The sequence below is a fragment of the Ambystoma mexicanum genome, chromosome 10, assembly GCF_040938575.1.
Source record: "Ambystoma mexicanum isolate Mex_15411 chromosome 10, UKY_AmexF1_1, whole genome shotgun sequence".
Taxonomy (NCBI): domain Eukaryota; kingdom Metazoa; phylum Chordata; class Amphibia; order Caudata; family Ambystomatidae; genus Ambystoma; species Ambystoma mexicanum.
In genome coordinates this window covers 1,258,481,865-1,258,506,215 of record NC_090932.1, presented here as the reverse complement: position 1 = coordinate 1,258,506,215, position 24,351 = coordinate 1,258,481,865, and the positions used below count along the sequence as shown (strand labels likewise).

Here is a 24,351-nt window from a genome sequence, read left to right as displayed (position 1 = left end):
CTCCAGATCTCCAGATCTCCTCCCCTCCGCCCCAAGACTGGATTCCTCCTTCTTAGGTTGTCCGCTTTGCGCCTCATCGTCTATGTGTCTCCCTCTGGGTTCTCTTGGTCTCTCAGGGTCCACCGGGCCTTGGTGGGTTTGTAGGTCAGGGCGGGGAATCGCTGGTCATATTCTAGTATTGGGGCCCAGATATTCTGGAATTGGTGGAGAGTTCCCGCCTTCGCTGCAGTTACCTTTTCCGCAATCAATATATCCCAGAGCGTTGTCCACCACTGGGCCATGAGGGGGCCTTCTGGGGATTTTCAAGAGCGGGCCTGCACCGTTTTCCCTGCTAGCAGACAGAGGGTCAGTAGTTTTGCTCTGTTTCCGGAGCATGGGTAGATCGCGGGGATTGGAGCTCCCAACAAGACTGGCTCTGGTTCTAGCGGGATCGCCGTTCCGCTGATTTGTGTGATGGTTCCCAAGCATGATTTCCAGAATTGCTGGATCTTTGGGCATGTCCACCACATATGGAAAAAGGAGCCTGGGTGGCCGCACCCTCTCCAGCAGGAATAGTCTAGTTGAGGGTTTATATGGTGGAGTCTAAGGGGCGGGTAATACCACCGTAGCATGATTTTATACGCGCATTCCCTGTTGGTGATGCAGGTAGATGAGGCATGTGTTCGAGTCCAAATGTCTACCCAGGTTTGGTCTTCTATTGGGTGTCCCAGGGTCTGCCTCCCATTGGGCCATGCAGCAGGTTCTCGTGATCAGGAAGTCGCCCAGAAAGCGCCTGTATAGGGTGGATACCCGCCCACGAGCCGGGAGGTCCCCAAGTGTGAGTTCCAGGGCAGTGAGGGGGCGCGTTGCTGCCTGTAGAGTTTGGGGGTGCCAGCACCAGTGGCGCAGTTGGATATAAGTGAATCTGTCCCTTTCATGGAGTTGGAACTTTTTCCTTACATTGCTCAAATGTAAGGGGTGCCTCTCCCGCGTATAGCTGGTCTATGGTCTCCAGGCCACCATTTATCCAGTTTTGGAAGTTGCAGGGGTGCGTTCCAGGTGAGAATGCCAGATTATGAAAGATCGGGGATAGTGGGCTAAGACCTCTTGGCACTCCCTTTCGTTTCAGTGCCCAGTCCCAGGAGCTTAGAGTGTGTTTAGTTGATAGGAGGAGGTCACCCTAGTGCGCTCTGAGGGGAGGTGGGATGTGTGGCAGAAATCGTAGGGGTAAGGGCACCTGTGATTGTTCCAGTTCTACCCATCTAGAGCGGTTTGTGATAGTTTGCCACGCCTGGATCTGTGCTAATTGGGCCGCCACTCTGTAGGCCTGCAAGTCTGGGACCCCCAACCCTCCCAGTCTGGAGCCCCCCAGTAGCGTTTTGAGGGGGATTCTCGCCCTCTTACCTTTCCAGATAAATTTCAGCATCTTTCTCTGCATATCGCGAAGAGTTGGTGCGGGGATAGCCACTGGAAGGGAGGCGCAGGCGTACAGGAACCTCGGGAGGAGGTTCATCTTACAGGCTGTAATGCGTCCCAGCAGTGAGATCTCCTGGGTCGCCCAACGTTTCAGGTCTCCTTCCAGTTCTTTGAACAACCGGGGGAAGTTAGCTTTATATGTGTCTGCTGGGATGTGGACCCCTAGGTAAGGGATTGCCCTTTTTTCCCACGTAATCGGGCACATCTCGGCCAGTGGTTCTCGCTCCTTCGGGGTGAGGCCGATGCTTAAGGCCATTGATTTGGCGAAGTTTACTGCAAAGCCTGAGACTTCTCCATAGCTGGCTATTTCTCTTAGTGCATGTTTCAGGGATGAGTGGGCCTCTGAGATCGTGAGCAGCACGTCGTCCGCATATAGGGCGATTTTGTTTTGTGTGGGGCCGACCTGCGGTCCTTTGATCTGGTTGTTTCGCTTAATTCTCTGAGCAAAGGGCTCCATAGTAAGTGCAAAGGGCAGAGGCGATAGCGGGCAGCCCTGTCTGGTTCCACAGGCAGGACAGGGGGATTGGAGCCAAGCTGTGTCCATTGAATCTCAGGAAAGTTCTTGGTCCGTTATAGTTGGCCAGGACCATTGTTTGGAATGCTGTCCCAAAGCCAAAGGCCCCTAGGATGTGTTTCATGAACGTCCAATCCACCCTATCAAATGCCTTGGCCACGTCCAGGGCCATTAGGACCAGTTTCTGGGAATTCCAGGAGGCAAGGTCCACCAGGTTTAGGGTTCTCCGGATGTTATCTCCTGCTGCCCGGTGTAAGATGAAGCCTGCCTGGTCTGGGTGGATGATCTCCGGTAGGAAGCGACTCAGGAGGTTCGCCAGAATTTGAGTATATGTTTGCTTCTATGTTCAGAAGTGCAATCGGTCTGTAGGAGGTCAGGTTTCTCTGATCTTTTTCTGGTTTGGGCAGGAGGATGGTAGTTGATTCCTGCATCGATGGTGTTACCGATCCCGTTTCCCTGAAGGAGTTGAAGAGGGTTACCAGGGGGGGGAATCAGCTGGGGTCTGAATAATTTATAGAACCTGGTCCAAAATCCGTCCGGGCCCGGGGCTCGTGTTTTCAGCGACTTAATGGCCTCCTCGATCTCTTCCTCCGTAATGGGCTCCTCCAGTTCACCTCTTGCCATGTCGGGGAGTCGGGGCAGTGCTGCCTTTTGCAGGTATTCCGTTTGTTGCGATAGGTTCCGTGGGGTTGCTGTCATGATCTGGGTCAGATGGTCCACCGCTAGTTGTTGTTTTTTAAGTTCTGAGTATTGTATGACTCCATTGGAGTCGCGTAGGCCAGCGATCACGTTAGTTCGTCTCCGTTTGGCCAATTTGGCCACCAGGAATTTATTCGCCTTGTTGTTCTTTGCGTAGTATGATTGTTTGGTCTTTGCCATGAGTAGTGCGGTTTGTTCCGCATAGTGGGCTTCTAGTTTTTTCATGGCTGTGCGTATGGTTTGCTGCGTCCTGGGGGACCAACCTTTTTTCTTGTGGACTTCCTCTGCCTCCCTCAGCTCTTCTTCCAAGGCTATCCGGGCCTGTCGCCTATTCCGGTGGTAGGCTGCTCCCTGGGTGATCAAGGTGCCTCTAATCACTGCCTTCATGGCGTCCCAGTTATTCGCCACAGAGGTGTCTGAGGCTGGGTTTTCATCGAAGAAGTTTTTAATCCCCTTTGCGATCTTGTCTCTTGTTGCCATATCGTTGAGGATCGGGTCATATAAAGACCATTTACGTAGGTTGTTGAGTTTGGGGTTCTGGGCCCGGAGTTCTAAGATCACTGGAGCGTGATCGGATATGGCTCTTGTGCCGATGGACACCTCCTTGATGAAGGCCAGGGTTTGAGGGGAGGTTAGGAGGAGGTCGATCCTCGAGAAAGTTCGGTGGACGTATGAGTAAAAAGAGTAGTCTATTTCGGTGGGGTGAAGCACCCGCCACGCGTCCACTATCTCTAAGGATCTGAACAGCTAGAGGAGGCTTAGCGCCTGGGTAAAGTCGCTCAGAGTCGGTGGGTGTGATCTGTCTTTGGTGGGGTCAGGAACCCCATTGAAGTCCCCTCCGATTATCGTTTGGCCCTCTACGAAACGTGCGAGGGAGGAACCCAGCGAGTTATAGAAGTTCGATTGTCCAGCATTGGGGGCGTACACCGAGATGAAGGTGTATAGGTCTCCTAGCAGAAGGCATTTGACCGCTATGAATCGGCCTTCTGGGCACGTTTTCGTTTCCAGTACCTCTGGATTTAAGTCCTTTCTGAAGAGGATCGCAGTGCCTCCCTTTTTGGTTGCTCCAGAGGCGAAAAATTGAAGTGGGAATAGTCGGGAGCGAAGTCGGTTAACATCCGCCGGTGGCAGGTGGGTCTCCTGAAGCATGGCTACCGCAGCTTCCTCGTCCTGGAGTTTTAGTAGAATTGCCTTTCGCTTGCTAGGAGAGTTTAGTCCATTGACGTTTGGGGAGAGAAGTCTCAAGGTCTGGTGGTCTGATATTACCTCTCTCCCCGTCGTTTGGGTTGGGGGGGGGAGTCACAAGAGGGTGATTCAACCGCCATTTCCAGTGTGAGCCATGAGAGTATCACCCTGCACTTGAGGATTTACCGTGGGACCCCAACGGGGGGCCACAACTTTAACTAGTGGGTGGGCCGACATTGTGAGTATGGACGCAACCTTGGCCAACAGGGCCAACTATCCAATCGAGTATTGTGTACTGTGGGTTTCCAAGGAACTAGAGTTGGAACGTTTCCTGGGAGTGGGTATGAGCCATGGGTATGGCCCGCCGCCACCGTCATTGAGATCTATTAGTTTAGAAGTGAGGTGGTGTAGGTGAGGCCAGGTGAGCCGAGGCTGGAATAGTATCGGTTCCCTGGGACGTGGAACCACCTTTGATCACCTCCTCCTGTTGTTCCGCTGTATTTTTGACCATGATGACTGTCTGGGCTTCGGGGAGGGGGGTGGCTCAGGATCCCCAGCCCCCTCTGAGTTCGGCATGGAGTGCTCTCGGGGTGAGGTCGGGTGCATGATTTTATCTGCGTCTTCCAGGTGGCTAATTCGGCGCAGGGTGCCTTTATATGAGAACTGCAGAGTTGTCGGAAATAACCATCTGTATCGAACCCGTTGGTCCTGGAGGAAAAGTGCCAGGGGTCGGAGAGCTCTCCTTTTCTGAAGGGTGAGTAATGAGAGGTCTTGATAAATCTGAAGTGGGGTGCCCTGGAGGGTGATATCTTCTCCTTGACGGCTGATCGCTGAGATAGCCTCTTTGGTTGTGAAGAAGTGGACCCTGGTAAGAACATCAGGGGGGGGATCTGAGTCCATTCCCCGGCGTGGGAGTAGCCTGTGGGTTCGGTCTAGCAAGAACTGGGATTTGTCTAGGTCTGGGAGTAAAGCCTCGAAGAAGCTCCCCACATATTCCGCCAGCTTGTTGTCGGGGACGGAGGCTGGGATGCCCCGGATACAGAGGTTGTTGCGACGTGCCCCGTTTTCCAGGTCCTCCTGTTTAAATTCCAGGATCTCGTATTTGTGTTGCAGGGTATTGATGGATCTCTGGATTTCCCCTAGAGTGGTTGTGTGGATCCGTGAATGGTCTTCGATTTCTCCGAGCCTCTGCTCGACCTCTGTTACCCTCTGGTCTGTCTGCTCCAGTTTGGTGGCGAGTTCCGAGAGGCAAGAGCAGAACTCGGACTTAATGTCAGCCATGAAGGCCACTAGGTCCCCTTTGGTAGCGAGGGCACCCCTTTCCTCTTGAAGTTTCTGTGGGGTGAGTTTAGGAGGGTCTTGCTTCTTACTTTTATCAGATGTGGCGAACATGGTGGTTATATCCGCGCCCTTGTTGGCCTTCGTTTGCTTGGACATGATGGTTGTGTGGAGCGGTCTCGGCCGAAGAGGTCACGGAGTTCTCCGGAAAGCACTAGGATTGTGGGGGAAGCCTCTAGGGTGAATATTGCTCCAAGCTCCCTGCTTGGTCAAGTCTTACCAAGAGTCGTTGCCCCGAGGCGAACCAGTTCACTGGGAGGGTGTATGGGCTGGGGCGCCCCAGGAAGCTTGTAAGGGGGGAGGATTGTAGCAGGTAGGGCTTCAGCTGGTGGGACTGACGGGTGGAGCGTTGGTCCGGGAGGGACCCTGGGCCGTTGTTGGGGTCCCCTGCTGATCTAGCAGGCTAGGTCCGGCTCAGGGTGTCCAGTTGTTGCGCGGAGAGGGCGCTTTGCTTAGTGGGACCTACAAGGTTAGAGCTTATCTGGGCGGCAGGAGCGGCCCTGGGGCATCCGCTCAGTGCACCACGCCCCCGGAGCAGATCAATCAATGGGGAGATCCTGGTCGCCTCCGCGCGTTTCTCGTGTGTGGCTGGCGATGTTGTCGGCTGGTGCTGGGAGAAGGGCCGACGTCGATCTTTAGGGCGGGGTGGGGAGGACCCACCTGCAACGCCCGACGTTCCTCTGGTGTGCCCGTCAAGGCTCCGAGTCAGCTCGGGAGGAGAGGAGGGAGGGAGCCAACTTCAGCATATTGCCCGCAGACGAGCACGGGAGGGCCGCGCGCCCCAGTTACAGGCCACGGCTGGATCTCTCGTTTCAGGCCCTGGCTGCCTCCGACTCGATCTGGCGGCTCTTTGTCGGTGGGTCTGCGGACCTCCGCGGGATGTCAGGCACCCGTCCGCTCCTCCTCTCCAGCACTCCGCACGCCCGTCACCGCGAGGTTCGTAGTTTGCTGCTGGGCTCCGGCGTGGCCGCCATCTTGCTTTCCTCGGATGGTGATGGGCACTGGGTTTGGCGGCCAAATTCGGATAGAACGCTCCCGCGTTAAATGATCATATTGGGCCGGGTTGTGCTGTGATGGTTCCGGTCGCCTTGGATGGCATTAGTGGCTCGCTACCTTCAAGGGGACCGCATGATTTTGACGGCGGCGGCGGCAGGCATCCCACGGGCGGCTTCAGAGGAGCAACCACATCGATGGCGCTCCAAGCCACGCCCCCAGTCCTGGTTTTAATAATGCATTATTGGATGTGTGATCATGTATGGATATACCAGTATAAAAATAACAAAACCCTGGAGTAGCTACTCATCCATTACCTTGGTTAACTTAATGTTGCGTGTCTGTCTGAGCTCTCAAGACTAAGGGTTCCTCCTCTGATTCTATGTATGCAACACATTCATACCACGATGAAGATGTGCTGTAATCCATTGTTAGCAATATGCTCCCAACAACATCCCTTCAACCGCTGCAACACATACAAACTACTGGAATACTTAACATTATCTTCATAGACAACAATAATTTGTCCATTTGGCAGTCCTACAATGCCCCAACCCCTTGTTTTACTCTACACTGCCCCCCATATCTTTCAGTGCTGACCCTTGTTATTTTACCATTTTCCCTGCACCACTCCTCCCCCAACCTCCAGATGGGCACCCCTTTGTATTATCTTACCAATATGAGACTGTGGTTTCTCTTCTGGCTGTGGCTTCCTCTCAGACAGGGGAGCCGAAAAGACATCCATGGGAGCCCACTCCAAGTACAAAGGCACATGCTGAAACTAGGAGAAAACAAAACACGAAGAAGGGTACATTAGAGAACATGTGCTTTGCAGCACACTCGTGGCTGAAATCGAGACGCACCAAGTACCAAGTGTGAGCAATTTATAATTTCGGCAGAGAAAGTTCTCCTTAACCCTTAGAAATCATGGCTCGCAAGTAGGAAAGAAGAGCATTGGGAGGAATAAATGCAAAAACAATGTTACATAATGTAGTATCCATGCAACACAGCTGCAATGCCCCGTTCCATCAGAAAACAAGGGACGCAACCACAGCATAGGGATTGAATTAAATTGAGCCCCAAGTGCGTGCAGAGCCATTACATATTCCCAGGTCTGCCCACTCCCACCTCTTCCCAACACAGACCTGTACAACCATAGTCCAACCCAAATGCTTTTTTTTGTGCAAATTACTTTTTATTACATTTTTTCCACAGGTTTGTACAGTATTGTAACACCAGAAATTGAGGGGGGTGCCCTCTCAATAAATAAATAACCTATCATATCATCGCATATCATATCAAGGAGAAAAAGGTAAAGAAACAACAACACCTGAAACATCCCTGTTTCCCCCTCCCCAGCCCCATGATACAGGTGAGGATGCATTTAAGGCTACTAGAGAGTCAAAACGTGTTCTCAGTGGTAAGTCTCAGGTCTGGTGGGCTACAAACATGCTACGGGTGACTCAATCAATGATATAGAGCTGCTTGCCCAGAAGTCAAGTGTATTGGCCGGGTTGGTCCATATTCCCATGCGCTTGTTCCTCCCCCTCCTTACTGGAACACGTTATGGAATTGTAGCCATTCTGTTTCAACAAAGGCGCTACCTCCACGGAGCGCCGCCAAGATCTTTTCCATTAAATATATATCTTTGGCTGTGGCGGCCCATTCCTGCATAGTCGGGAGGTGTTCCCTCTTCCAGTGTCTAGCCCTGCAGGCCTGTGCTGCCAGCAGGAGGAAGTGAACAAAAGGTGATAGCGCTCCCAGGATTCCTCGTGCCTTTCCAGCCCAAACAAAAAGAACAGGGGGTCCAGCTCGTATGTTCCCCACCTGCATCCGTGATCCAACCCAGGACCTCCAACCAGAACATCAGAACCCTCGGGCAAACCCACCACATGTGCCAGTAGTCCGCTCTGGGCCCAGCAGTGGGGGTCCACCGTTGGAAACATTCTCAAGAGACGGACTTGGTCGTATTGCCAGCAATGGATTAATTGTAGCGCATGCAGCTTTTATTGGCAAGAGATGGAGGTCTTAAAAGCGTGCCTGCACATTTGTTGCCAAAGGCCATCCCCTATTTCCATGTCCAGGTCCCCTTCCCATCGCGTGTGGAGCGCCCTACTGGCCCCCTCCCAGGGTTCTAACAATGACGCCCCATAGAGGCGTGAGGTGAGGCCTCTTGCATCTGTGTATCCGTAAAGTACCTTCTCTACTGTTGTAAGTCCCTTCTGGATGTGCTCCTTCCATTTGTCGGACATGAAAATACCCTTGAGCCCGAGGTACAGGAGGACCGACAGACTGCCTATTCCCAGTGCTTCCTCGAGCTTTTGGATGCTTATGAATTCCCCGTTTTGGACCAGTTGGGCTCCCCTTGTGCGTCCTGCCTCAAACCATGGCTGATAATGTTCCGTCTCTGGTATCTCGTCCCTGACTGGTGGTGCCCAAATGTGACTCATCAGAGAGGGCCATGTGGCGATGCGCAACCCCCTTTTCCCCGTGGCCATAACCTCCCAGTGTACCCCCAAGATGGGGTGTTCCCTGATGCGTCTCGGGAGACGGTCCCCTTGGACCCAGAGCCATTCTCCTACCGTTGCTGGGAGAAGGTGCTGATTCTCCAAAAAGACCCACTGTTTATCCGGGTCTTCCACCATTGCTCTAAGTTGTGCCACCCTGTAATATGACATCCAATCTGGCAGTCCCACTCCCCCCCTGTCCTTGGGCAAAATGAGTTTCGTAACCCACCATGCCACAGAAACCTTGTGATACGTCACCTAGCTTCCTTCAGATGTTCTACGGGAGCGCTAGTGGCGAGCATCTGAAAGAGGTACAAGACCCTCGGGAGCCGGTTCATCTTTATCGCATTCAAATGCCCCATCCATGAAAGTTGTCCCTTCTCCCAGGTTACCAATTCCGAATATATCCTTTCAAAAAGGGGCAGGTAATTGGCCTGGCCCAGGTCCTGGTCCGGGCGGACTGTGTTAATCCCCAAGTATTTTAGCCCATCTAACTGGATCTGCCGTCCCAGGGGCTCCAGATCCTCTACATTCCTAGCTGTGTCCAGGGAGAATGGGAAAACCAGTGATTTTCCTGTGTTCACCTTGATCCCAGAGTACCACCTGTATTTGCTAATCACCTCTAGAGCCGCCAGGATGGACTGAGCGGGGTGCTTCAAGTGGAGCATTACAGTATCCGCGTAGAGCCCAAGCTTAAATTCCCTGCCCCCCACCTTGATGCCCTGAACCCGTGGGGCCTTCCTCAAGTATTTCATCCAGGATTTCCATGCTCAGGGCGAAGAGTAGGGGCGACAAAGGGCACCCCTGCCTTGTGCCCCTCCGTAGTGGGAATGACCGGCATAAGCTGATATTCTGGCTGAGAGGCCCTCATATAGGACCTGGATGCCTGATTGCAATCCCACACCAAAGCCAAATTTCTTAAGTACCCCATTAAGGAAGTCCCAATCCAACCGGTCAAAGGCCTTCTCTGCATCAATGGCCACTAGCACCCGATTCCCCTCCTCCCCTGCTGCCGCTCTGATAAGATGGAGGGTCTTGCTGAGGGTGTCAGCCCCTCACTTGATCGGAGTGGATAAGTCTCGGCATAAGGCCTTCCATTCTTGTGTCCAATATCCCCCTGTGTGAGAACAGCAGGTGTCCATAAACTTGTGTAACACTCCCGTCCCCTGCACACCCTAATGTTGCAAAGACAACCAAATACTCATGGAATGTTTAAAAATAAAGAACTTTTATATAAAGATGAACTTGTCATCACTGAATTTTCTGCTCATAACAAGGTTTTTTTTTAAAAAAAGAACAGCAATTCAATTATATATTTTCAACAGTATCATTGAACATAAATCAAATTTGTCAAGTGTAATTCACAATTCAGGTAATGGCTATTAATTCATAGTCTCAGTAAACCAATCTATATACAACAATTCAGATGTCAACAAGTAGACAATTTGCACTTTGTACCAACACAGTCAAATTTTCACAGTGACTTGTGTTGTTCTGAATGTTATTTACGGTGCCCAATCCATTGGCGTGCAAAAACTCTACGCGTTTCGGGGAGAATATACCTCTTCAGAAGAGGTCTACTCGACTTTTCTTTATTCATATGTCTATGTAAAACAATAGATAAATGAAGAGTATTACCATATTGATAATATTAATAATATTAATGTAAATCAATCCCTGTCTGTCATGACTGGATAATACCTTATATATAATCACCTGTTTGTGTCTTGGTCTGTTCACAATTTAATATTCATATGCCATCTTGATTTGCATTTTCTATCTTAAAAAGGGGATGAGAGAGATTGTGAGTCCCAGCCCTAATGAAGATGTGTTTCGAATGTATTACCGTAGGTCCAAACAGAGGGGAGATAAATAACCAATGCAGTGTTACAGATAAAGAAAAAAAGTAAATAGGGTGACGTCTTCGCACGCTGACGCGATGACATCGTTGCGCACTTACGCAATGACGTCATTACTTCACGTAAATATAACGGCGGCTATCTTGGTGATACTGCCATTACAAGCTACAGGAAATGCAGTTCAAACAAGCGCATCTCTTTTGAGGTAAGATAAAGAGGCCCTTAGTAATAATGGACTTGAGCACACTTAATGTAGAGAATAGCATGGTGAATGGCCTACTGGCCTATTTAAACAGGATTTGTTCTTATATTTCTGCAGGCACACCCCGTTATGGTTGTGGATGCCAGAGTTAGACATTTTTCCAACATTTAAAAAGGAACTGCTTTTGGAAATCTTGTACGTTCCTACTTCATTACACGTGGAAGGACAAAAGTTGACCACACAGGTAAGCTGGTAGTTACCAGCTCTATACCCACAGAATGTTTTTAACGGCATCAACAATAGCTGTTTATATCCTAACGTTAAGTATATGAGATAAGGGTATCCTTAGAGGATCTTTTTTCAACCCACAGGAGCGCTTACACTTTGGAATGGGTCGTTTTGGCTACATACTGGAAGACTGAACATGCGCAATTGGCTAGAGCCTATACTTTTCCTTCGGCCTTGAACATCTGATGGTTCAGGTAATTACTGGTACAGACTTTCTAATTGTATTATAAAGACCATATAGTTGGTTGTTTTTAGATAAACACTCCCATTAGGGCTGGGACTCACAATCTCTCTCATCCCCTATTTAGGATAGAAAATGCAAATCAAGATGGCATATGAATATTAAATTGTGAACAGACCAAGACACAAACAGGTGATTATATATAAGGTATTATCCAGTCATGACAGACAGTGATTGATTTACATTAATATTATTAATATTATCAAGATGGTAATACTCTTCATTTATCTATTGTTTTACATAGACATATGAATAAAGAAAAGTCGAGTAGACATCTTCTGAAGAAGGGGCTATATTCTCCCCGAAACGCGTAAAGAGTTTTTGCACGCCAATGGATTGGGCACCGTAAATAACATTCAGAACAACACAAGTCACTGTGAAAATTTGACTAAGTGTTGGTACAAAGTGCAAATTGTCTACTTTTTGACATATGAATTGTTGAATATAGATTGGTTTACTGAGACTATGAATTAATAGCCATTACCTGAATTGTGAATTACACTTGACAAATTTAATTAATGTTCAATGATACTGTTGAAAATATATAATTGAATTGCTGTTCTTTTTTTAAAAAAAAAACTTTTTATGGGCAGAAAATTCAGTGATGACAAGTTCATCTTTATATAAAAGTTATTTATTTTTAAACATTCCATGAGTATTTGGTTGTCTTTGCAACATTAGGGTGTGCAGGGGACGGGAGTGTTCCACAAGTTTGTGGACACCTGCTGTTCTCACATAGTTTGGTACAACCCAGTGTCAGGGTTGATATTCTCCCCTGCACCCCACTAAATATCTTAACACAGTTACTTAATACTAAATAGGTGTGCTCTAGGCAATATATATATTCCAATATCCTCCTGAACTGTTTTGCGTCCACGTTAAGCAAACAGATGGGTCGGTATGATTCACAGTCTGCTGGGTCTTTGCCGCCTTCGGGATGACTGTGATCAGTGCCTTCCCAAATGAAGGGGGAGCCCTCCCAGTGGCCATAATGCCAGTGAACAAGGCTGTCAGGTATCGTGCCAGAGGCCCGGGAAAGGACTTGTAGAACCCTGCCGTATATCTGTCCTCGCCGGGTGCCTTTTCCCGATTAATAGGCGATATCGCTTTCAGGACCTCTTCGTGTGTAATCGGCCTGTCCAGGTCAAACCCGTCCGCATCCCCAAGGTTTGGGATTGAGATCCCTGCCAGGTACTCTCCCAGCCTATCCTCCTCCAGGTTTCCCACCTTGCTGTATAATGTTTTGTAGAACGTTGCAAAGCCCCCTGCCACCACTCCTGCTTCAGTAAGCCTGTGCTCCCCTTCTCCCTGGATCTCAGTCACCCATCTCTCTGCTCTCTGGCCTCTAAGTTTTGCAGCCAGCATGGCATCTGCCTTATCCCCCTTCTCGTAGTACCTCTGCTTCAAGTACAGTAGGCTGGCCAACACCCTCGCCATCTCTATGTCTTTTAGTTCCTGGCACTTGCCCCCAGCCAAACCGAGGTCTTCCTCCCTCTGCCCAGTTTCCTTGCCTTCTGCCCTTTCAAGGAGGCAGATTCCTTTACAAAGATTTCCAGCCAACAGAGAACTAATCCTCTTCTGTTCTGCCCCTTCCCTAATGAGAAGGCCCCTCCAGGTTGCTTTTGCGGCGTCCCAGACCATTCCCCTTTCGACCTCCCCTGTTTCGTTAATTCTGAAAAATTCCTCTATGGCCTCCTTCATCTCATCCACAAAAACAACATCTTTGAGGAGAAGGTTGTTGCATTGCCAGAGCGATTCTTTAGGTTTCAAGCCCAACAGGGACACCTTAAGCTCTACCTGGTCATGGTCAGACCAGCCAATCAGGAAGTGAGTGCAAGAGTCCACCCTAGTGAGATTTAGTTGCTCTAGGAAGAAATAAGTCTATTTGTGTTCTCGTACCGTGGAGTAGAAAGTATAGCCCTTCTCAGTCGGGTTGGAGTTCCTCCAGACATCTACGAGCCCCTTATTCCACATATAATAAATGAAGCTTCTACTCATGGACCCCCCCTCTGCTACCAACTTGGATGCCACCGCCACTGTGGTCCATTACCTTGTCTGCCAACATGTTGAAGTTCCCATCCCCCATAAGGAGGCGGCCTTGTACTCTGTCCATGATCTTGCTCATGGCTCCGCTCAGGAACTGCATTTGGCCTGTATTTGGGCAGTAAACCGACACTAGGGTAATTTTTGTGTTATTCAGTGTTCCAGAGACTACGAGCACACTCCCGTCTGTTTGACCCCAGACTACTGGTTCCGAGAGCCTGATCCTCCGGTTTAGTATGATCTTCACTTCCCCCTTTTTAATTGGCCCAGAGGCCCAGAATACCAGCCCAATGTGAGCCCTCGGGATACGCCTTTCCTCCCCCCGGACTGTTCGCATCTCCTGCACAAAGAGGGCATCAAGGTTGCAATTTTTCAGCTCCCTCCCCAATAGGAAGCGATTTGTGGGGGAGTTGAGGCCCTTCACGTTCAAAGAGCCCATGTTAAGGACTTCCACCCGGCCTACTATGTTAGGGAACGCCATGTGGAACCGGAGTATCCCCCCCATGACCCTTTGATGTTACACAACATCATGCCCTCCTTTGGTACTTCAAATTCGCCTGTCCCTGCATCCAGTGCTATATCCTCCCCTTTACCCTCGCAACCCCCCATGAACTCTAGCTTTTTATCGGAGACGCCCACCCTAAGGTGTGCCGCTAGTGTTGAGACCACCCCTCCCACGTTGGTTCCCATAACACTGCACCTCCCCCCGACAGGAGTAATGCACTTTTGGTTCCCCCAGTTTGTTGGTCAAGGGCCTACTGTTTGTCATTTCTCTTCTCCCTACCCTTCTCGGGGAGGGGTGTTCAACTTCTTGAACTTTCTGCCTCCCTGTATCTTCATTTTTGTAGCCTGTGGGCCCAGGGGACCTCGCTGCTGTTCTCAAGATGTTTCCTCCGTCACCATCGTGTCCTCGTTCTCTTCTTCGCCTTTAATGACCTGTAATGCCTCGAGGGCCTTTTTTCATTGGTCACTCTGTAGTCCACATCTCCACATTCAAATGTAAACGGGACCAACGGTATCAAATGTCCTTGTTGGAGAGCCATTGCGTAAGTAGGCGACATTCCCTTCGGCGGGCCATTGTCAGGGCAGAAAGATCTTGGAATACTTAGATGCTGTCTCTTTCGTAGAGAAAGCTCCCCAGGCGCTTTGCTTTCTCAAGGACCTCTATTTTCTCCCTATATCTAAGGAAGTGCACTACTATGGACCTCGGCCCCCTGCCGCCTCCTCTTCCGCCTCTGTGTGCCCTCGCAAGCTGAGCCTCTTTGTCACCCTCAAGTGCAAATAGTTGGTTTATCAGGTCCTGTACTTTCCGTCGGACTTCCGCCGCCGATTATCCTATTTGTTCGTCAACTCTGAGGATCCTTAGGTTGTTGCATCTCTCCCTGTTTTCCAGGTTGTCTAGCTTCAAAAGCATCTCCTCTTCCTTTAGTTCCAGGTCCGTTAGGCGTGCTTCAGATTTCATATCAAGTACGTCCATTTGAAGGTGGTTGTGTTCCAGACCCTCCATTTTGTCCTCTATTTTATCAACCCTGCCCTTAAGATCGTAAGTGGAGGCTTGTATGTCTGTTCTTATGGCCCTGATCTCCTTTAATATGTCTTTCAGATCGTGTCTGGTCAAGGCTGGTGCACGGCTGTGGGTGTCCACTCATGACGCCTTGCATTAGGGGGGGGGGGAGAGAACAGCTGAGGTTCCCCGCAAAGCATGTCCGTAGGCCTCCGGAAGCGTTGCAGGGACAGAATCCTGGTTTGGGTCTCCTCCTTGGTGGCCTGGCCTTGTGACTCCTCCAGGGTGGTATCTGGGTACACTATTGAGAAGTGGTCTTTTGTCCCTCAGATTCTGGTGTCACCAGGTACGGAGGACGAGGTCCCTTTTTCTTTTGTGACTTGATTAATGTTGCAAGTCCCGACTTAGGCTTCGGGCGTGCGTCTCCTTCTGTGGCTAGGGCGTGCTGTGGCAGCGTAAGGTCCCCATCAAATTGTTGACTGACGTGTGGAGGGCCCTCACTTGCGGGTTCTTGCTCTTCTGTGCTGTGCTGTAGTGCGCCTTGGTGAGGGTCCCATCACCGAGGCTAGTGTCCTCACACTCGTGTCGTTGAGGCTGGCGTGTTGTCATGACCACTGCTTTCAAGGAGTCAGGACCTACCCAACATCCTTGGAAGCAGGCTCATAACATGTCTTATCGGCACCAGCAAGTCCCAATAGGGACCTTTTGGACCTTGTCCTGGCACCGGTGGTGCCAGGCTCATAGTAAGGATCCGTCCCGGCACAGGAAGCGCCGGGCTCATATCAAGTGTAAAGGTGCTTGGGTGAACCTACCTGGAGCAGACCATGCTGCTTACTTACCAGCAAGATGATGCTTTACTCTCTTCTGGCAGGGACTACTTTTCCTTCTGGGTGGGGCAGGCACCACTCCCTGGATCATTGCTGCTGGAACCCTTCTGGAAGCAGGAACTCTTTTACCTGGACGAGGCTGCTGTGGAAGAAGACACCTAAGCACTCCTATGGGCTATTTAAACCACACCCGATTGGTACCACATGCTTCGCGTTATTCTGCATCTGCAGCAGGACGCTCACCGTGTCAGCTCCCGCGAATCTTCAGCTCCGGATCCTGTAATTACGAAAATTACCTGCTGGGAACCAATCTTCAATCTTCAGCGGCTCCTGCAAAACAAAAGGCACAGGTTAGACAAAGGCAAAGTTAGCGCTTCAACTCACCCGATCCATCGGCAGCATCCAAGACGTTTTTTCTGCATTTCTCGTCCGGCATCGGGCCTGCAAAGACAAAGAACATTGGTTAGTAACGCTTGGTTACAATACTGCTTACCTGTGTTGCGCTTGCTCCAACCTTGCTCGCACTGCATTCCGGCACCTGTAGAGACAAAAGGGGACATTAAGGTGCATTCTACGGCCCCAAAGCAGCCTTCCTACTTACGTGCCTTCGAATTCATCATCTTCTTGTTACGCTCTCTGCCACAAATCGGGGAGAGCATCTTCTTTGGCATCGACAGCATCTGAAAAGTAAAAGACATAGACATTAGGGAAAAAGACACTTGAAGAGAGCAAATCTAAAGAGAACTTTAATACTTACAAGTCACGCTCGTGCAGCAAACGGCGGCTTCGCTCTCAACTACCCTCTGCAAACAAGAGGCGGAACTCACATCCAGTGAAGTAACTGGATCCAGCGCCCCTGCACAAGACGCAGGATGGAGAGCTCAGCATTCACTTACTTAAGGTGAGCACAACAATCACCCGAGTACCACGGGAAGAGAGGGAGAGAGGGGCTAAGAACTTCTCCCAACCTTCCAGCCACTAATACCTTGATTTTCCACTTGCAGACACCTCACTCTGCAGGTCAAGCTTTCGGTGAGGAAGGGGTCAAATCCGGGAGCCAAACGAATCCTACGCCTAACGTTGAAGACGTTTTCAACGCCCAGTCAAGACCAGCGCCTCCGAGGGAACCAGGTGAGCGTTACAGAACGCGAAGCCTCACCATACATTTCCCGCCCAGGCGCAATGGAGACTTCGGACACAGACCAATTGGCCCAGTTGCTCGGGGAGTTGAGAGCAGAAGTACACGCAGCTCGCCAGGAAACAAATGCCCTAAGGAGAGAGCTAGTGGTTTCTAAGGAGCGAACAGACGATTTGGCTAGACAATTGTTAGAAGCCCAAGCGGGACAGACTCCTCTGCCTACCCCTGGTGGAAGCCATGCCCCAACAGCTTCCTCTAATCCGGTGCAAATTAATCTACCAGGAAATGTACCTTTGGCTCCGCCCGAACGCTTTTCAGGTGATACGAAAAGATTTGCTGTGTTCATCAATCAGTGTCGTTTGCACTTTCTGTGTAGACCTGCCGCTTTTCCAACGGACCAGGCTAAGGTGGCCTTCGTGCTCTCATATCTTAGCGGCAGTGCTGCAGATTGGTCTATTCCTTTAGTGACTCAAGATAACCCTATTCTGTATAATTTCCAGGACTTCCAAGCTAGTATGGAAAGATTGTTCGCAAGACATTCTCAGGGACAGGCCCTGGACAATGAACTTCTTTCACTACAACAGGGCAATCAAGATCTTCTGGCCTACATTGCATCATTTAACAGACTAGTGGTTGAAACCGGGTGGTCTGAGGATAAGAGAATCACCCTTTTCTATAGAGGCCTTCGTGGAGAACTTAAAGACGTTCTGGCCCAGGTGGTGAACCCTCCACAAGACTGTTCCGAATACATTGATCTGGTGGTGCAACTGGATCATAGAATACAAAATCGAAAAGCCGATCGTTCCAGGTTTGAGAATCGAGTTTTTTCAAGACCACAGAGCTCCGTTAAAGGAAATGATACTGTGGAACCCATGCAGATTGGGGTGGTGAAAGGACCTCTAACCCAAAAGGAAAGAGAAAGGAGAAGACAACTGCAATTGTGCCTCTATTGCGGGAACTGAGGGCACTTCCTCCAAGATTGCCCAGTGAAACCAAAGAAGAAGACAGTAGGAGCTTCCGATAAGGGTGCCAAAAGTTCAGAGTCGGAAAACGACCTCGCCCGACAAGTGTAGAGGTCCGCTTGCCGAGCGTTAAAACCAGTTCTTTGACCTCGCATTTTACCATGCCCATGGTCCTCGTGAGTCCGGAACAACCCAATCGTATGCATGCCATTAAAGCATACATAGATAGTGGCGCAATCAGCAATTACGTGGACTGTGAATTGGCCGCCAGGATGAATCTATCTCTTTGTCCTAAGTCGGTGAAAGACGTTATCACCACCGTGGATGGTACGGAAATAGCTTCCGGACCAGTTACTCACACCACCATGGAAGTGACGTTGGTAAGCCAAGATGGACATCAAGAGAAAATCGTGTTTGACGTGATCAAGGCTCCACAGTTTCAAGTTATCCTGGGAATCCCTTGGCTGGAGAAACACAATCCTCAAATTGATTGGCGAGCAAAGACAATCCGGTTTCCAGAATGCGCACCTACCTGTTATCCGCAGCCCCCCACGAAGCTAGCTGCAACTGCTCCTGAGAGTCCTCACCTGCCTCCTGAATACCGGGAATTTCAGGATGTCTTTCGGAAAGATCAAGCTAATTCGCTGCCTCCTCACAGATCATACGACTGCCAAATAGACTTGGTTCCAGGATCCACTCCTCCATGCAGTCGAATTCATGCCCTCACTGAACCTGAAAATCTTCACCTAAGGCAGTATTTGGACCAATACTTGACTAATGGATTTATCCGTCCCTCGAAGTCCCCAGCCTCTTCACCTTTGTTCTTCGTGCCAAAAAAAGAGGGAGACCTAAGAACATGCATAGATTACCGTGCCCTGAACCAGATTACGATTAAGAACAGATATCCGTTACCATTGATCCCTGAACTTCTTGACCAGGTTAAAAGTGCCTGTATCTACACAAAGCTGGACCTCAGAGGAGCTTACCATTTAGTACGAATAAAAGAGGGCGATGAATGGAAGACGGCCTTTCGTACTAAATATGGACTATTCGAGTATCAAGTAATGCCCTTTGGGCTTTGCAACGCTCCGGCAGCCTTTCAGTATTTTATGAATGACGTCCTCAGAGAGCTCATTGACGTATGTGTAGTTGTCTATATTGATGACATTCTGGTCTACTCGTCCTCTGAGGCGGAACATCGAAAACATGTCACCGCAGTATTGGAGCGGCTCCGAAAACACAGACTCTTTGCAAAATTGGAAAAATGCGTTTTTCACGTCACGGAGGTCGAATTTTTGGGATTTATTTTGTCACCTAATGGGGTCCACATGGACTCAAGAAAAGTGGACGCTATCGTTAAGTGGCCCTCACCAACGTCGGTGAAAGGAGTTCAAAGCATGTTGGGCTTCGCCAACTTTTATCGAAGATTTATCCGAGTTTTCTCGAGTAGTCCAACCCATTACAGCCCTCCTCAGAAAGAATAAACGTTTCGAATGGTCTACAGAGGCTGAACAAGCTTTTCAGGAACTAAAAACAAAATTCACCTCGGCTCCAGTTCTAAAACATCCTCGCCCGGAACTTTCCTATATAGTAGAGACTGATGCTTCCAGTCTCGCAATGGGAGCAGTACTTTCGCAAAGAGACCCGGAAACAAATCAGTTACACCCAGTGGCATTTTGGTCCCGCAAATTTTCAGCTCCTGAAATCAACTATACCATTACAGATAAGGAACTTTTGGCTATCAAGTCCGCCTTTAAAGCTTGGCGGCATTATCTCTTGGGAGCCCGACACACAGTCACCGTCATCACGGATCATCGTAATTTACAGTACCTTAAATCAGCCAAAGCTCAATCCTCTAGACAGCTTCGCTGGGCATTGTTTTTCGCCGAATTCGACTTTGTGACAACTTACCGACCAGGCAACAAGAATGGAAAAGCAGATGCTCTCTCCCGAATTGGAGTAGATGAACTCACGACCAATCCTGAACCCGTACCCATAATTCCGGAACAGAGAATCCTCGGTTTGATAGATGCACAATCCATTGAAGACATTGAAGCTAAAGTTAAAGATCTTCTGACTCCAGCAGAAGTGCAAGACTGGCAACTCAAGGGAAATGATTTCACAATGGATAAGAACCTACTATACTTTCGAGGAAGATTATATCTACCATGTACCGATTTACAAAGACAGGTGATCTCTTGTTACCATGACTCCTTAATGGAAGGACATCCCGGCATTACCAAAACGTTGTAAAAGATAAAAAGACATTTCTGGTGGCCGTCTTGGAGAAAGGACATTAAGGATTTCATTAATTCCTGTGGTGTGTGCGCTCAAAGCAAAAGCCAGAAGGAGAAACCAGCAGGCCTCCTACATCCAATAGACATTCCTCCACACCCATGGCATACTCTCTCCATGGACTTCATCACGGATTTACCACCATGCTCCGGATTTAATACAATCTTAGTGATTGTGGACCTATTCTCGAAAATGGCTCATTTCATCCCATTGAAAGGGTTACCTACAGCTCCAATTTTGGCCCGAGAATTCCTCGAAAACATCGTTCGGTTGCACGGCTTTCCTTCAGTTTTAATCTCAGATAGAGGGAGTCAATTTATTTCCCACTTCTGGCGGAGTTGTTGTCGCCTAGCCCAAATTGACATAAGGCTTTCGACCAGCCACCATCCCCAGACCGACAGGCAGACCGAGAGGACCAACCAAACCTTGGAACAGTATCTACGCTGCATGTTACAACAATCAGAGGGCACTTGGAAAGACATTCTCTGGATTGCGGAGTACGCTTATAATAATTCAGTCCACGCCGGAACTGGAAAAACTCCGTTTTTTCTTTCATATGGAATCCACCCTCGCACCTCAAATCTTGACCCACCTCAGACTCTTGGAACACCCGCTGTAGATCATCTGCATTCGACAATCACTCAAGCCTTTAAAGAGGCAACATCTCACCTCAAGCAGGCCAAAGAGCAATACAAGAAGTGTGCGGATCTACATCGGAAGGAAGCTCCTCAATATCTTGTGGGAGATCAGGTCTGGCTATCCACCAAACATTTACCCCTAAAAGGACCGCATACTTTCAATCCACGATACCTGGGGCCTTACCCAATCACTGCCATAATCAATCCAGTGGCGGTTAAATTGGGCCTACCTGCCCATATGAAGATACATCCAGTTTTCCACGTCTCACTACTGAAACCCATGCAACCTGGAACCCGTTTGACAAAATCTCCAGACCCTATTCTTGTGGACGGAGAACTAGAATTCGAAATACAAGACATATTAGACTCCAAGATTTCCAAATCTAAATTATACTATCTGATTGACTGGAAAGGTTATGGCCCCCAGGAACGATCTTGGGAACCGTCGGAACATGTTCATGCACCCCGTCTGGTTAAGAAGTTTCATCGAACTTTTCCTGATAAACCAAAACCCCCGGAGAAGACCAATTTGGGAGGGGCCTTGAGGGGGGGTGCTGTCATGACCACTGCTTTCAAGGAGTCAGGACCTACCCAACATCCTTGGAAGCAGGCTCATAACATGTCTTATCGGCACCAGCAAGTCCCAATAGGGACCTTTTGGACCTTGTCCTGGCACCGGTGGTGCCAGGCTCATAGTAAGGGTCCGTCCCGGCACAGGAAGCGCCGGGCTCATATCAAGTGTAAAGGTGCTTGGGTGAACCTACCTGGAGCAGACCATGCTGCTTACTTACCAGCAAGATGATGCTTTACTCTCTTCTGGCAGGGACTACTTTTCCTTCTGGGTGGGGCAGGCACCACTCCCTGGATCATTGCTGCTGGAACCCTTCTGGAAGCAGGAACTCTTTCACCTGGGCGAGGCTGCTGTGGAAGAAGACACCTAAGCACTCCTATGGGCTATTTAAACCACACCCGATTGGTACCACATGCTTCGCGTTATTCTGCATCTGCAGCAGGACGCTCACCGTGTCAGCTCCAACGAATCTTCAGCTCCGGATCCTGTAATTACGAAAATTACCTGCTGGGAACCAATCTTCAATCTTCAGCGGCTCCTGCAAAACAAAAGGCACAGGTTAGACAAAGGCAAAGTTAGCGCTTCAACTCACCCGATCCATCGGCAGCATCCAAGACGTTTTTTCTGCATTTCTCGTCCGGCATCAGGCCTGCAAAGACAAAGAACATTGGTTAGTAACGCTTGGTTACAATACTGCTTACCTGTGTTGCGCTTGCTCCAACCTTGCTCGCACTGCATTCCGGCACCTGTAGAGACAAAAGGGGACATTAAGGTGCATTCTACGGCCCCAAAGCAGCCTTCCTACTTACGTGCCTTCGAATTCATCATCTTCTTGTTACGCTCTCTGCCACGAATCGGGGAGAGCATCTTCTTTGGCATCGACAGCATCTGAAAAGTAAAAGACATAGACATTAGGGAAAAAGACACTTGAAGAGAGCAAATCTAAAGAGAACTTTAATACTTACAAGTCACGCTCGTGCAGCAAACGGCGGCTTCGCTCTCAACTACCCTCTGCAATCAAGAGGCGGAACTCACATCCAGTGAAGTAACTGGATCCAGCGCCCCTGCACAAGACGCAGGATGGAGAGCTCAGCATTCACTTACTTAAGGTGAGCACAACAATCACCCGAGTACCACGGGAAGAGAGGGAGAGAGAGGCTAAGAACTTCTCCCAACCTTCCAGCCACTAATACCTTGATTTTCCACTTGCAGACACCTCACTCTGCAGGTCAAGCTTTCGGTGAGGAAGGGGTCAAATCCGGGAGCCAAACGAATCCTACGCCTAACGTTGAAGACGTTTTCACCGCCCAGTCAAGACCAGCGCCTCCGAGGGAACCAGGTGAGCGTTACACGTGTGACCCCTCCAGCAGGCGTGTGGGGCGGGTGACCATTGCGAGTCTCTGTGTGGGGGCCCGTGCTCTATACTAGGCGCTCACCTGTATCTCCAGGCTCCCTAGTGCCTAATGAGTGGGCCAGTTCCGGGGGAGACTGGAACCCCTCCTGCCAGCTGCCCCCTTGTCTCACTGCGCACCTATCTTTGTCGTGCTGTGCCCGCTGGGGCTTCCTCCCCTTAGATTTGTCTGGGGGCCTGGTATGGGGCCCTGCTTCCAGTTATTTGGTGGCACGTGCTATGGGCCTCCTTCGTGGGGGAGTATGTGCCCTCGTCTGCAGCCCGGAGGCCCTCTGTGGTTGTGCTGTTTAGTTTACCTGCCTCAGCTGAGCCACTGTGTGATCATGTGACCCTTCCTCCTGGTACCCTATGCATGTGGCCTCACGTGGGGGCGGTGCGCCGGGTCTTGGGGCTCCTGCCCTGCTCTGTGATGCGGGGCTCCGCACTATGTCCGTATCTGCTGTGTGGGCCTTCACTGATTATCACTGGTCTGGTCACTTCCCCCAGACTCCGTGAGCTGTTGGGCATTGGCTAATCCATACGGTGTGACTCAGGGTAAGGTCCGGTACAGGCCGTCTCCCCGTACTGCCCCAGAGGTGTGTGCCTATCCCGTTCCGTGCCGGGTGCTATTCTATGGAGGAGCGTTCCAATTTCGCCTTTACCAGTCCCAGGTAACTTTCCATGGGGTGTGTGGACACCCTCCTGTCTCTCCAGAACGCCTCTATCTGTGGCAATGTGGGCACAACCCTCCCTCACCCTTCCCTGGGTTCTCGTGTGAAGGGGCAACCCCTCTCCTCCTACTCGACCCGACTGCTCACCTCTTCATGTTGCGTTTCTGGTGGTCTCTTCAAGTGCCTGCTCGCTTCCTGGGGGACCCCATGGTGAGGGGAGGGTGGTCCTTTCGCGTCATCTCAGCGGCAGTTTGGCGTCTCCTCCGGTGTGGATTGTGGTCCAGTCTAGAGTCCCTTTCCGGCTGTTGGCCGTTGCTTACTGGATCTGTGGCCCGGTTGCTTCTGGCTTTGTCCCGCGTCGGATCTCTGTGGGGGACGTCTGTGGTGCCCAGGGATCTTCAGGCCCGCGTCCGTTTTCCCGTGCCCAGAAATGCAAGGGCAGTCGGGGACTGGAGATGCGCCTCGGCTGTGTGCGGGTCCCGGGGGACAAGGGGGCTATGTTGTTCTGCTCCTTCTTCCGCCTGGACCCGGCCGGCACTCTCTGCTCCTTCCCACCGTTGGGATCGGTAATCGGGTGCGGCTCACTAGTTCTACTCTGCTCGGTCAGTCTTTTCTTCGCGTTGGGGGGGTTCCCCACCTTGATCACCTGTGGTGTCACTTGGGCCCCACGGGGCACCTGACCACATGTCCTCCATCGGGCGGATAAGATAGCCATGTGGGCCCAATGGAGCTGGCGGAGCGACAACCTCGGGCGTCCATTCAGGTACACGCCCCCTAGCGGTCCGCCAAGCTTGTTGTTTTTAGCTGCATTGGCTTCACCATAATGGAATAGATACATTGAAATGGAGCAATAGGGATGATCCACAGTCATTGCGCAGGAAGTGGGATTTGGACTACAAGCCATGTGTATTAACTGGAGGCCAGGCTTGGCTATGGAATCACAAATAAGACCTTTATAACTCCATTTGCATAACTCCCTTTGCTACCCAGGACTACTTCTCCTCCTGCGATTGCAGAGAATGTCATAGCAG

The 24,351-nt window shown here is 50.2% G+C and overlaps 1 protein-coding gene across 2 annotated transcripts in view; it reads right to left on the bottom strand.

Moving 5' to 3' along the window:
- The window catches only part of RBM19 (RNA binding motif protein 19), a 1,396,549-nt gene that overhangs the window by 895,041 nt on the left and 477,157 nt on the right, over positions 1-24,351 (bottom strand). For both annotated transcript variants that reach the window (XM_069619226.1, XM_069619227.1), the window contains exon 16: positions 6,860-6,965. In XM_069619226.1, the coding sequence (XP_069475327.1) occupies positions 6,860-6,965 (106 nt within the window). The remainder of the gene's footprint in view (positions 1-6,859; positions 6,966-24,351) is intronic.